This window comes from Lutra lutra, chromosome X (genome assembly GCF_902655055.1).
Source record: "Lutra lutra chromosome X, mLutLut1.2, whole genome shotgun sequence".
NCBI lineage: Eukaryota > Metazoa > Chordata > Mammalia > Carnivora > Mustelidae > Lutra > Lutra lutra.
Genome location: NC_062296.1, coordinates 60,699,145 through 60,714,111, shown reverse-complemented (window position 1 = coordinate 60,714,111; position 14,967 = coordinate 60,699,145). Strand labels below are relative to the sequence as shown.

The following is a 14,967-nucleotide window of genomic DNA, read 5'->3' as shown; positions in this document are numbered from 1 at the left end:
TTTTTTTTTTTCCCTACAGGCTAAATATCTTTGCTTCTTTTAGCAATGCCACGTATTTCTTACTTTCCCGAATTCTGACCATCTCATGTGCTCTCTTCTGGGGCTTATTTGGGCTTTTTTGTTTTTGTTTTTGTTTTGTGGCTCTTGGAAAGCAGTGAGCAGAACTGAGGATGAAACTCCAGTATCTTCTCACTGCTACTTAACTGAAACCTTCAGGCATCTGAATACAACCCGAGCTTTGGGGGTCAGCTTCATCACACTCCTGCCACATTTAAACATCAGAAGTGGCGGAAAGACACAGGCTTAGTAGCCAAACAGAGCTGGAGACCATCCTGGCTCTGTCACTTGCTGGATGATCTTGAAGAGTTATTTAATCTCTTGGAACCCCTCTGAATTCTCACTGGTAAAATGGGAATAACATTTTTAGGGAGCCATGAAAATGGGCCTTTCAGATCACCTATCTCGGGGAATGCAGTCGACAAAGCACTCTGTGGCTATGCTCTGAAACCTATCCCTGGGTTTGGACCAAGGTCACGCTTCCCACGGGCTGCTGCCAACAAATGACTGGACAGGACAGGGATACCAAGGTAGGTCCATTCCTGCAAGATGGAGTTTCTTCCAACTAATGACTTGGCTCTCGGGTTCCTGGTCAGCCTAGCTGAAACTTGCTTAGAATCTCCCTGCAATCTAAGACTTTCTTTCCTTTCTTCTTTCCTGCTGTCCTTCACAGGAGTCAGACAGGCACTGAAGTCCGACGGCTCTCCTAGCCTCTTCTGGCTCCTTCCACAATTTCCCTTGCTGGCATTTTCCCTAGTAAATCTCTTTTATATTCAGTCCCATCTTGTGGTTTGCCCCTTGGAGGATCTGGACTAACATAAAACTTAACCTCTTGGAGTTTTTCCTAAGGATAATGGTAGGTAATCATGGCTGCTATTATTACTAAGATGCTTGCAGTGGACGTCTATTACCCTGTTTTAGAAGTGCTGCAATCTGTTTGGCCATCATCTTCCCCACTCTAGATGTACAGAGTTGATTTTTTTTTTTGTAGCCTCCACACCCAACATGGGGCTTGAACTCACAACCCTGAGATCAAGAGTCACATGGTCTACCAAGCAGGCACCCCCAGAGAGGATTTTTTGACCTTTAAGACCATGACTTTCTACTTATTCCTATTTGATTTCATATTTTAGGATTTGATCCGTTATTCCAATCACTATGCAGCCTGACTTAGTTATACAAATTATGCCTTATTCATCGGTGCACAGAGTGGCTCACAGCAACTCCTAGGGGCCAACTATTAAATTGTTAGGGATTTTCCAAGCCAGTTGTTACTGTTGGTTGCTTGAAATGCACTATGGTTGAGGTGTCTGCTCCATGACATCTGACAAGTGTTGGAGATCAGGGCTTTTAAGTTTTTTTTCAGAAAGCCAGTTTACCAGCACACTACTGATTCTTCTTCCCAGATGTGCCTTCGGCACAGATAAAAATTTTCAATGTGTTGGGACAAAGAGCAGAGCCATAGAGTTCCATAATTCGGTAAGTCAGAATCAATGGCTCGTCCCGACAATGTCCACAGCATCAGTGCACTGCAGAGAGGCACTCCGTGGGCCTGTTTGCTGGAACCTTGGCAAGAGCCTCGACAGACAGAGAAGCCAGAGGGAGACAGACTTTGAAGATTAAATTTTTTTAAAATCTGGGATCGTCTTATACTTAAGCCAACATTTTGTCAGTGGTACTATCAAAAACAGAGATTTCCTCTTGTCTTGCTGTCTTTGCATGGAACTGGTGGTAGACAGACCATGATTCTGAAGCCCCCGGATTCCACAGAAGAACCTCAAAGGCCACAGCGGAAAGGGGAATACTTTCCAAAAGGAGGCGTCCAGAGTCCCCCAACCCTGAGCCAACCAAACTCTTCCTGTTCCTCTTTCATCATTTTATATGTCTGGGTTCCCATTTAAGAGAGCTTTGTAAAATGAACTTTGGTGGTTAAAAAAAAGAAATGAAAGCCACTGTCTTAGTCATCTAGGTTATAAAATCAAACCACACTCCCTAACTTTCAAAATGAAGAGACAGTTTCTTATTCTGAGAAAATTGCTATAAGAGCTATACCTCTTACCTGAATTACTCTCAATAGGTTCAAATATTGAAATCGTGTCATCACTGAGAAAGTACGAAATAACAAACAACCTGTCCACATCTGCACATTTGTGTGTGAAGAGTTTTGCAAAAAACCGGAGTATATTGCTTATGTTGCCATAGCTAAATGGAAGAGAAATGAGGGTTACAGCCTTATTACAGAATTAAAAAAAAAAAAAAACCCTGCAAAAGGTATGCTATTTTTTTGAGGTATAACTGATTTACAATATATTAATTTCACCTGTACAACATGATTCGCTATGACCACTGAAATAAGACTACTCAACGCCTACCACCCCACATAGTTATATATTTTATTTCTTGTGATGAGAACTTTAAAGATCTACTCTGTTTGCAACTTTCAAATATGCGATACGGTATTATTGACTATAAACACCATAATGTATTACATCCCAGGACTTCTCTATTTTATAACTGGAAGGTTGTACCTTTTGACCCCCTCCACCCATTTCACCCACCTCCCCCATCTGCCAGGTGTGCTACAGTGTTAAGGGAGTAGCATAAACTCTCTGAAGTTGAAAAAGTTCAACCACCTTCTTATTATTTAGGCTTTAGATCTATATGCAGAGAAATTCTCTCAGTTTATTAAAATCTCTCTTATTCTTTAGATGTCCAGGGTAACCCACCGGGAAAATGTACCCAAAACAAATGTCATAAACACACTCCTCAAACCAGCTGCTTTGAACAGCTGTTTCCCACTCATGAGGCTGGTCAGAGGCCACAACAATCATGTCAACAGGAAGGACAGCACCTGGCCTTCACTGGTCCAGCAGCAAGAGGGTATGTCCTGTCAGTGCCTGGAGCCATTACCCCGTGGCCACCTCCCACGTTCTCAGGCCCCTTTCCTTGCTTCCTTCCAGCCCCACATCCTCTCCTCCCTGAGCCACTCCCCCAGCTCCCCAGCATCCCTCCAACTCCCTTCAAGAAAAAAATTACCTCTTCCCTTGCAAATGCTAGAATAAATAATGCTAGATTAAATATAGCACTTATCACTCATATTGTGAGTGGCTATTACAGGTCTGTTTCCCCAGGGCAAGGACTGTGACATATTAGCCACTGGCTAATACAATACTTTTTACATTATAAGTACTCAATAAATGTTTGGTAGAAGGTCATGAAAAGATCCAGATAGATTAAAATTTGCACTCAGAATTCTATGCATGAATAAAATAGTCTAGTGACTATTGAAGATGGGATCAAATTCTAGAATCAAAAGTTCCCAAGTTGACTGCCTGGTCATTGAAGACATTAATTTATGGTCCATGAGTGGAAGCACATATGTGGAAATCAGCTAGTGTAAGGTGGCCTTTGTAAAATACTAAACCCATGGGGAAGTCTTTGGTAACCAAAATCATTACCTCAGGGAGGCACAAAGTAAAATAAACGATGAACTTCATCAATTTCCTGTCACAACTCAAAGCTGGGAGGCCCTCGCTTTCAGATTCTCCTATGCCAAAGATCATTCCTTCCCAGTGGTCACAGAGAATGAAAATACAACAACAAAACAACAAAATAGAACAAAACAGAACCCATATTTCATATTTGCTTTTCTCTGCCCCTTTCTCCAAATGTCCAAGGAAGCAGGGCTGGAAAAGCATGGCGCCAAGATTCTCAGCTACATTGACGTAAGGCCTCCACTGAGGTGGAAAGCAGCAGTTCAGAGGTTTGCCTCCAGGAACCCTGGGGCAAAACAGCCGGGGCTCCACAGCTCTCTCTTCTTAGTTCCTGGTTTCCCTGGCTTCAGACAGACCTCAGAGAGCATGGGGGGAGCTACACCTTGTCAACCATCTTCTCTGGTACATAACTGGATTTATAAGCAACAAACAGATTTGGGGGAGCCATTAACTTTCACAGATACAGGAAGTATCCCTGAAACAACCAGAAGGAGGTTTAACATCAGGCCAAAGGAACACTATTGTAAATTTAGCTTCTTAGAACTTAAGCACGTTTAGAAGTGTGTATGTTAAGTGTGGGTTTTTCACTTTCAAAATGCCATTTTTTTTTCACCTAAGTCTTGTGTTCTGGAGAGCTCGTCAGTCAGGAATATAATTTACTCAAACAAAAATCTTTAGAGCAGCAGTTCACAGTTTGTTGTGTTTAAAAGTCACCTGGGGAACTTGTTAAATATACAGAATCCAGAGTCCTACCCCCAGGGATATGAATTCAGTAGTTAGCTTGTATCTCCAGAAACCTGCATTTTTAATAAGCTCCCCAGGAGGTTCTGATGAAGTGGCCCCCAGAGCACATTTTGGAAAACACTGTGAGTTATCTTCAGCTCTTTCCTTGACTAATAAGCTAATTATCAACATTCTCTAAACTTTTTATCACAATACTCCCTTACCCTCAAAAAACCAGCATTTTCTTTGCTTCCTGTTATACCACCTACATTGCTCCATCTGCCCTTCTGGGCCATGGATAGGTTCAGACACACCCACCTGCAGCTAGCTGCCATGACCACGCAGAACATACAGGTGACCCTTGAACAACACAGGTCTAGGTAGACACGGATTATTGTCCTTGCTGTATTAGAAAGGCGGTATCCTATAAGGAATTACTTGGTCATCCGCTTCTCAGTGTATATTCACTTCCTTGGTGATTTCTTCTAGTATCAAGTCTTTAACTACCATCTACATGCCAATGATTTCCAAACTTCTATCTTTAACTCAGACCTTTCTCCCGAAGCCCAGGTACATATAAATACATTTATTTGTAATACATATATATATATTACTTATATTTTGTATTTAGGAAACATCTCACACTTCACTTGTGCCCAAAATGAAGTTCCATTCTTGCTCCAAACCTGTTCTACCTACAGTCTTTCCCATCTTGGTAGACAGCAATTCTATCCTTCTACTTGCTCAGACCGAAACCTTGGGAGTCATTCTTAATGTCTCTGTGGTTTCAGACCTCATGTCCAAATCTGTCACGGAATCCTGTTAGCTCAAACTTCAGAAACAGTTCCAGAATCTGCTACATCTCATCATTTCCATGGCACCCACCAGGATCAGAGCCATCGTAACTTTTCTCTTGGATGGCTGTGGCAGGCTCCGGAGTAGCGCTTACTGCCACCATTGCCCTTCTGCTCTCTACTGACAACAGGGCCACTGGAGTGATTGCTTTAATATGTAAATCAGATCAAGTCACTCCCCCTGCTCTGATTTCCCAAGGAGTCCTCTTATCACTCAAAGTCAAAAGAACCCTTACAATGATCTGCAAGGCCCTATGGCATCTGAACCCCCATTACCTCTTCTAATCTGTCTTCTCTGCCCTCTACCCTCATCTTCTATCTATGTCAACCTGCTCCCTGCTCAGGGCCCTTACACCAAATGTTCCTTCAGCCCAGAACATATTTCTTCCTTTTTATAAAGCCCATCCAGACCATGCTCTTTTTAAAAATGAAACAGGGGTACGCCTCAGCCTCACCCTGCCAGTTCCTCTTTATTCTTCTCATAGCAACTTATTACCTGCTTGACTTCGTCCATGGTACTTAACACCTTCTCCGTACTTATAGAATGCCCTTCTCTGTTAGCCGTGGTGTGTGCTGTCTGCCTCCCCCAGCTAGACTGTAAGTTCTAGGAGAGTAGGGCTGTGTGTCTGTTCTGTTCAATGACGAATCCCAAGCCCTTAGATCAGGGCTTGGCACACAGGCAGGTGCCCTGTGTTTACGGACCAGGAAAATGAATGGATCGCTCAGGGCTACGTACCCACTGTAAACCTCAAAAACAGCGAGAGCTATACTCTCGGGGTTGGAAGAGACATGAAGTCTTACTTAATGATGAGAAAATAACTTCCTTCCCTTCTGGGACAAAATATTTAACGAGCCCCAAGCATGCAGCCAGTGCTGTTCTCACTCTGAGGGAAGCAGTAAAGCCAGTCCCTGCCCTGAAGGACCTCTTGATCTAGGGGGACACCACAATTCCACGAACAAGTAATTGCCACACACCGCGAATCGTACAGGCTCTGGGGAAAGAAAGGTCAACTCCAGGAGTTAGACTTCTCTGGTTTCAAATCCCAGCTCAACTACAAATGAGCTGGGAGAACCTGGGCAAATGGCATAAAATCTCTGACCCTCAGTTCCCTCGTGTGAAGAATGGGTACGATAATGTTATTTATTTCATGGGGTTGTTTTGAGGAATACATGAGATCAAGTATTATAAAGTATTTAGCATACCATAATCGCAAATTGCTTATCAGCAGTAGTAATATTATTATTATTATTATTATTACCACTATAAGAGGTATGACCAGCAGAGTATTGTGGGCGCACAGAGAACAAAGTAACTAATTCCACCAGTGCAGGGAGAAAGATACTATTCTGGTTCTCCCAAATCAAACTAGACAATCTGCCCAGCAGGCCACCACAGTGAATTTTTACCCAGAAAATAAAGGCCTTCATTCCATCAAAAACCTCATATGCTCTAATTTGGAACTATTTCCTCCTCCAGCGAATCAAAGTAGATCACCAGTAACCTCATACAATGATCAGCACCCAGGAGATTTCTAACAGCAACATACATATAATCGACACACGTCACACACAACTACACATCTCAATTCCCACTTTATTTGCATGAAGAAACTGTCTTTTGCATGCTTTGTGGGACCGTCTTCCCTAGGTTCTCACAGTTTTAAAACCTTGAGTTGTTCAAACTCATGTGTAAGTCTCCAGCTGAATGTGCCAGTTACTATGGAAACAAGGTCACTGTGTGGGAGGAGCTTGAAGGAAGTGTATTCTTGGCTCAGAGCGAGCAGTGGACAGAAAGAAACAAAATTAGACACATTTGTGCCTGTGCCACCGTCGTCCAGTCCTGACAGCAGGACGAGAACGTGGAATGCTGTCTACGGTCCATGCTCTGTGGGCAAGTTGATGCGGTGTAGACAGAAAGAGAGAGACTAAGGCAGCTACCCACAAGGAGCTGTTTTCCCCCCGGGTTCCAGAAGCAACACCCTAGATCATATTTCATCTTGTTTACTTATAAGAAAAATTCCCTCTCCTTTTTACAATAGGGACATTCTTCTTGCCCGCCTCCTTCGGGTGGCTGCCCTAAAAAACAGCAGTTAGTGAAAAGTATCCATCAGAAGTCCTGCCGTGAAACCTCACGGTAAACTCTGTTATCCATAAGGAGGATGGCGTATGAGTTGGTATCCCCCTGATGTGATTGAAGGCAGTGGTTCTCAAAGTCTGGTGCATATCAGAACCCCCTGGAAGGCTGGTTAAAACACAGTAAGGGGTCCTACCACCCCCAGAGTCTCTGCCTTAGTAGGTCTAGGATGAGGCACAAGAATTAGTGTTTCTAACCAGTGTGGGGACCACACTTTGAGTAGCATCTATTCTAGCACTTAAAAAACAAAAAAAAAACCAAAAACCAGAACCCTAAAGTACTTCAAAATAAAGGATTGGCTTTTTTAAAAAAGATTTTATTTTTATGTTATCTCTACACCCAGCATGGAACTCAAACCTACAACCCTGAGATCAAGAGTCACAGGCTCCACCGGCTGAGCCAGCCAGGTGCCCCAAAGATTATTTCTTTAAAGTTTGCAAAGGCCATCATGTCATGAGGAAGACAACCTTTTTGACATTCTATACAATTCTTCATGTATTTTTGTCATTTTTACAAGCACGGCAAAACGATTATTTTCTCTATGTCAAAATGGTTCTACGATTGCATCTGATCCCATTAAATTTTATATCAAATTCAGGATGCTATCTTTTTCATCTCCTTCTCCTGGTCTTACTACATGTTCCTTTATCATTTTCCTCTACCAGTTCTCCTGACTCACTACTCCCTTCATGCAGGACTTCAATGGTTAGCCCACATCCTATTCAAAAATCTGCAACATTTTCCTGCCATTTTTTTCCCCCAACTTCTTTCTCAGGGGCCTCATCTCCCTGAAGAAGTAAAAAAGTGGCCATGGGCTGTGCCCACATTTTACACACATGATGGAGTGGGAGATTTTTCCTTGTATATATTAGGAAAAGTTTTGAAAGTCCATATTTTGAAATTATATTTGGCCATGGGAGCAATCTACGGTTACTAAACTCAGCCAAACTTCTCAAAGGAAAACAACATCAGTCGTCAAATAAAAGTCTGAAAAATACTTCAGAGTCACTAAAGCCTTGAGACCAAGGGTAGGCAAACTACAGCGTGTGGATCAAATATGGCCAGCCACCTGGTTTTGCATGGGCTGTAAGCTAAGAATAGTTTTCATGTTTTTCAATGGGTGAAAACATCAAGAAGATATTATTTTGTGATATGCAAAAATTATATGAAATCCAATGTCAGTGTCCATACACAAAATTTTATTGGAACCAGTCACACCTTTGTTTATGGACTCTACAGATCCTTTCACATTATGGTGACAGAACTGGATGGTTCTAACAGAGACCCTATGGCCTTCAAAGCCAAAAATATTTAGTATCTGACTCTTCAAGACAAATTTTGCTGACTCCTACTCTATACCACTTCCAAGGGACCATCTTGAGGAGATATATGTAAGGAAAGGCAACATCAATTGGGGGTAATATAACTTTAGGGGCTTCTAGCTGACTCGTTAAAATAATCACTCAAGTGCACACTTCAGCAGCACTTACACTAAATTGGAACAATACAGAGATGAGTGTGTCTGCTGCGTCATTAGGATGACAAACAAATTCATGGAGTGTTCTCTAGTTTCAGAAAATAAAAATAAAAAATAATAAAAGAAAATAACCACTTGGTGGTAGAGAAAAGGGAACCTTCATGCACTATTGGTGGAAACGTGAAGTGGGGGCAACCACTCTGGGAAACGGTATGGAGGTTCCTCAAAAAATTAAAACCACCATATGATCCAGCCATTCCACTTCTGGATATATATTCAGAGAAAATGAAATCACTAACTTGAAAGGATACCCACACCCTCGGGTTTACTGCGTTATGCACAACAGCCAAGACATAGAAGCAACCTAAGCGTCCAGCGACAGGCGGATGGATACAGGTGTATGTACATGCACTGGAATATTATCCAACTATACAAAAGGAGGAAATCCCGCCATTTGCAACAACATGGATGGACCTCGAGGGCATTATGCTCAGTGAAATAAGTCAGAGAAAGACAAATACTGTATGATCTCACTTACGTGTGGAATCTCAAAAAACCAAACACACAGAAACAGATCAGATTGGTGGTTGCCAGAGCTCGGGGGGTAGAGGGTGGGTAAAATGGGTAGAGGGGATCAAAAGGTACAAAATTCCAGTCATAAGATCAGTAAGTCCTAGGGATGTAATAATGTACAACAGGGTGTATGTAGTTAACAATACTCTATTGTATATTGAAAAGTTACTGAGGGACCAGATCTTAAAAGTTCTCATCACAGAAGAAAAAAAAAAAACGTACGACTTACATGAACTAATCTTCCAGTGGTGATCATTTTTACAAAATGTATATGTCTCCAATCATTATGTTGCACACCTTTAAATTATATAATGTTGGGGCGCCTGGGTGGCTCAGTCAGTTAAGCGTCTGCCTTTGGCTCAGGTCATAACCCCACGGTCCTGGGAATGAGTCCCACATCGGGTTCCTTGCTCAGCAGGAAGCCTGTGTCTCCCCCTCTGCCTGCCCCTCCCCCTGCTCGTGTACACACTCTCTCTCTCTGATAAATAAATAAAATCTTTTTTAAAAATTACACAATATTATATGTCAAGTATACTTCAATAAAACTGGGAAAAAATAAAATAACCACTCAACGAAGAACCTCTTAATACTTGCATGTTAATCAGTGTCATTAAAAAGCTATAACGTGATGTTCCTGAACTCTTAATTACATGAGCTGAGTGTCTTATGTTCCGCCCTGAGGATTATGGTATAAACCCTGAACACATTTGGGAAAGATCAGACTGAAGTCATGGTTCTCTCAAGCACCTGTCTTTTGCCACGAACTTCCTGAAGTTCTTCTGATGAGGTGTGGGCCTGAGGCCTATGCAGGAGCGGAGAGAATCCTCTTCAGAACCAAAGCCAGTATAAGGTGGAAATTTCCTTTCTATTTTTGGAGGAGGTGGAGCCTTGCACAGAATCGAGGTGAAGTTCTCTATAACAAAACAAAGGCGAACGAAACATCAATATTTTTTTTTTGCCCTGATTGTGGCTGTTTTGAAAGGTTTGTTATGTTTTCAAGATGGACATGGAGATCTTTGTGGACTATTTTAAACTCTTTCAAACAAAACACAGCAAAATCCTGGGAGGGTAGGTTTCATTTGTGTTTACAAAAACCACAGAACTCACTCAATAATCGCCATTGGTTTGAAAGAAAGAAAAGAAAAAAAAAAGAAAGAAGCTGTCTATGTCGAATAAGTAAACATTTATCTTTTGTCATCACACCCCCATGTCTGACTATTTTTCATTCTTCCCTGATTGTTCCAGTGATATGAAAATTCAAACTTGGAACTTTTTGCCACCCATCCCCTGTTTTAACCTGCAGCTTAGGCCCTTCCTGCCCAGTCAACACTCACTCTTCAAATTCCTTTCCAAACAGGACTAACTCCTGTTTTGCCTCTACCTTCCCCATGCGCTGTCCTCTCCTCCTGCGTCCAACTTTTTCAGGCCTCTCTCTTTCCTCCAACTCAACCCCAGGCCATGGCACTTCCCCATCTAGTGACAAAACAAAACCAAAACTGCTCACCAGCCACCTCAATGAAAAGACTACCAAGTCTTTTCTACCAAGAAAAGACTAAAATGTGATGAAGCAAAAACAAAAACAAAATAAAATAAAACAAAACAAAAACCAAAAACACACACATAAATAAAAATGAAAACAAACAAATACACAAAACTTTAAAGCTAACCCCTGCTTACTCGCTCACAGGGGGTGTTACATGGAAATACCACTGATTTTCTTTCTGTACTTTTTATCTGTGAGGAAGGAGAGATGGACAGAGAGCTTCGGACATATCTGTAACACCCTGGCAGCTTTCAGGCCCTCATTTGTGAAGCTGTAGAATGTCTGAGAAGCAAGTGTGCTCTCCAGAGGGAAGAGACCGCTGAACTGAGAGCTCCAAGTCACTTACTTGTATTTGTCCCACCACAAACGGCAAAGAAAATGCCAGGATCTTTCCGAAAGCAAAACACAACAAGAAAACAACTCATGCAATCTAACTTCTACTCCTTCCCCAAGCTCTCATATCCCATAGGTAGTGCCATTTGGGACTCAGAGTAGTTCCATATAAGCAATGATTTCCTTTTCCACTGTCAAAGTCCTAGCAGAGGCAAGAGTACAGATTTAGAGCACACCTCTATCGCTGAAAATGTGCATCAATTTGTCATTCAACGCAACCTAACTCTTAAAATTGAGGGTTTTTTTTTTAAACAGATGGATCAAAAGGCTAAGGGTCTGCAGCTATTTCTAACTCTGACTTAAAGACATTTTCAACTTTCATATTTCCTTAGACTTCCTTATTCCTCAGCTTTGTGTGAAATCCCCTCAAGCATGATCCCCAAAAGAGTACTGTTCTATCCTAACAGAAACCGTTCACAGAAGACACACTGGCAGAGAGAACGCCATCAGAGCTTTCTCACTGGCTCAGTGAGAGCTCAGTGAGAGCCAGCAGCCAGGCAGCCAGTACAGAAGTGACAGCGAGCCTCTCCTATTGCTATTTTTGTGGCAATTAAAATCTGGGTGATAAAGAGGAAAGTTCAGATTTTGGGATTAGGCAGAACTGCAGTAGACCCCATTGTTGCTAACCATGAAATCAAACATGCCACTGAGTGGTACCGTCATTTCAGGGAAAGGACCAGAGGCTGGCAGGGAAAGCTCAGTGTGATTATTAGAAAACTGGGGCATGATCCGCTTCTCTTAACAGGGGACACATCCATACGGACAACTCTCCATGCTAATCTGAAGAGTGTAACCGAAAGAGGATGCGTACTGAATCACAAAGTAATTAAGAATGCATTCTATACCTCCCCCCCAAATTACAGGTTTTATAACAGCCTTGTTTTCTCAACTACATAATTTTTGCAACAGATTTAAGTAACAAAAGAACCAAGTTAGAGCTTTCCTCTGCACCCACAGTGCCATCTAGTGTATAAACGCCAAGGACGGTTCCACTCCACTTGCCTGACGTTTTGTCCCGCGTCCATCTCTCTGGATACTCTGACCCAAGAGCTCATGTCTCTGGGTAATTGTATACCTTCACAAGGCTTGGGACTTGCCCCTGAATATGCTTCATGTCTTTGGTGTTCCAAAGCATGGTGTTTGGTGTTCCATGTCTTTGGTGTTCCTAGCATCCTGCATGTTTCAGGTATTAAAAACTATTTGTTGGATACATGAAAAATGACACGTTTTTGTACACAGCATCTTCCCAAATATCTTCTTCAACGGCCCTCTCCTGAACCCTGGGATACATCTGGCTTTCCAATGGTCTGATTCCTCTAATTCCAAGTGACTCGCACAAACATATATACTGAATGTCCAGCCGTGATTAACTAGATTCCAGCAAATTTGCAGAAAAGTGATAGGTTACTCAAATGAATCTTAATGACACTTTACAGTGACCGACTATTTGCCATCTCAGTTGGAAACTATGCTGGAAAAAGCCTTCGATCACCTCAAAGTTCATCTTGTATGTTCTAGTAACCACATATGGACTCACATTTGGGGAGGCCTGAGGCTTACATAATTTGGGAGAAGCTCTTCAATACAAAGAATGCCAAATTATGAAGACAAACTCAGGTCCACGGCCTTGGACTGGGGCTCCTGCAAAGGAAGAACCCTAAAGCTCGAGCTTCATGAACGTCAAAGCAAATCCCCCTCTGCTTGTACAATACCCAGGTCAACTAATTTGGATGGGATGTTCATTTCTGGGTCAAATCATTAGTGAATTGCATACTTCTGAACTGTAGCTAGAAAATCCTTGGGGACCATCGATTCCTCAATCCACTGGACTTCACAGGGGAAGACAAAGGGATAAAACTGTTCCACCCATTAAGGTCATATCGTGCAACCAGAAGCAAAGTCTACTCCATTGTTGTAGCCTGGGATGGCTCATCTGCTCACATGACTATTAAATTCCCCATCTTGGATGTCCCACTGCTTCCTGCACCAGGAGTTCAGAGTTGATCAACAGTCCAGAAATAATACTGCAAAATTAAAGATGCTTTAACAACTGTGCTCATCCTTCATGTCAGTACAGCCTCGGAAATATTCAAGAGCAATGGGGAACGGTTGGTCTTTTACTTGTTAGCTGTCCCAGCTCCTAAGAATGGATGACCAGCAAGTCCTCCTATAGCAAAGAAATAACCCAAGGCAGGAAATTCTAGGTAAGAGCTGTTTCCATTCAAGTCCCTGTTCCTTCGGTGAAAGAAACACATGCTGGAGCCCCTGGAGCCTTTTCTAACCTTTATGCTACAGGAAAGTCCAACAGGCCTCCATCTGCCAGTCCATGTTCATCCACACGAAATAATGAGGGAGCGACATGCTACCCCCCAGCAGGTGAGCCAGGGCTGACGGGATGGCCAAGCTGCCTGGTGGGGTAGTCACACTGGAGTGTTCTGTGCAAGAAGTCGAGGGAATTGCTTTCTCTTTAGAATCCTTAAATGCACAGAAGAATCTTCTCTTTTTAGGAGGCAAATTGGGTTTTACACCAGGGTACAAATAGCTCTTGGAAAAAAGCACCTGAGGCTGCATTTACCAATGTCCCCTCTGGCTTCCTCTTAGGAGGTCCCTGGTTGTGTGGTAAGCCCTTGCCAGCTCCTTCCTGTGGGGCTGCGGAGTGGAGACACTACGCATTCTACCAACCACAGTTGACATGGAAGGAAAGGTGACCTCGGGTATGGGCAGGACCTTGTTCAGGTCTAAGCTCCCAAAATCCTGAAGTACAGTGTATAGAATTTGGTCTTATGAATTTGGAGAAGCAGAATGAATTATCAACCAAATGAAAATGTCAGAAGTAACGGTATCCAAGTAACATGAAGCATCTTAATTTAACCTTACCAAAAAGTCAGAAAAGGCAATGTAAAGATTATCAGAGAACACGGATTCACAACCCACCCACCCCCGCCCCCGCTGCATCGTGGATATAATTTCTAGTCATTACTTACATTAAGTACACTGTTGTTACTCAAGAAATGTTGTGTAATAATAGTGTCTGTTAAATGGGATATTTTAACATATGTTATGAGAAATATAAAAAGTCAGCGTGACTATAAAATGCATCATAATTTTGCATTTGCATAATTTTCTGTTTAAACGCATAATGCTCGTGTTATATTAGCTTTAAAGGCACAAACTGTTTTGTTTTTTTTTTTTTTTACATAATACATAATCCTATAGAGTGAACAAAAGAAGTGAGCAGAAAGAAATTAAGCGCTAGGGCTCCACGGAAACGGACCATGGGTCACCTGAAGCAGATCCATACAGAGTAAGTACACCAGTGAATTCATTCTGCCTCGGCAAGTTCCCTGCCAACATGTTAAGAAACTAACAGTGTCCCATGTCTCACCAGAACCATGTCCATTTTACCAAATGCCACCTTCAGAGTCTCAAAATTAAGCTGACAGACAAACACCAACCAGATGTTGGGCTCTAGGTCGAAGGGATCCTAGGATGGTTTGGAAACTTTGCCCCATCCTTTACACAAAGATAATCATTCAGTGGGACAGAAGTCAGCGTTTTTGGTTAACTCATCTTTTATATATATATATTTCAAATTTTAAGTAGCCAACACTGAAGATTTATTGGCTTTAAATAGGCACCGACATTTATAAAAAAACAAATCTCTGGGGCACCTGGGTGGCTCAGTGGGTTAAAGCCTCTGCCTTCAGCTCTGGTCATGA

General features: G+C 42.2%; 1 protein-coding gene across 3 annotated transcripts in view; it reads right to left on the bottom strand.

The window, feature by feature from the left end:
* The window catches only part of EFHC2 (EF-hand domain containing 2), a 187,136-nt gene that overhangs the window by 78,507 nt on the left and 93,662 nt on the right, over positions 1–14,967 (bottom strand). For all 3 annotated transcript variants that reach the window (XM_047716801.1, XM_047716800.1, XM_047716802.1), the window contains exons 8-9: positions 10,060–10,225; positions 2,117–2,259 (exon numbers count right to left, since the gene is read on the bottom strand). In XM_047716801.1, the coding sequence (XP_047572757.1) occupies positions 2,117–2,259; positions 10,060–10,225 (309 nt within the window). The remainder of the gene's footprint in view (positions 1–2,116; positions 2,260–10,059; positions 10,226–14,967) is intronic.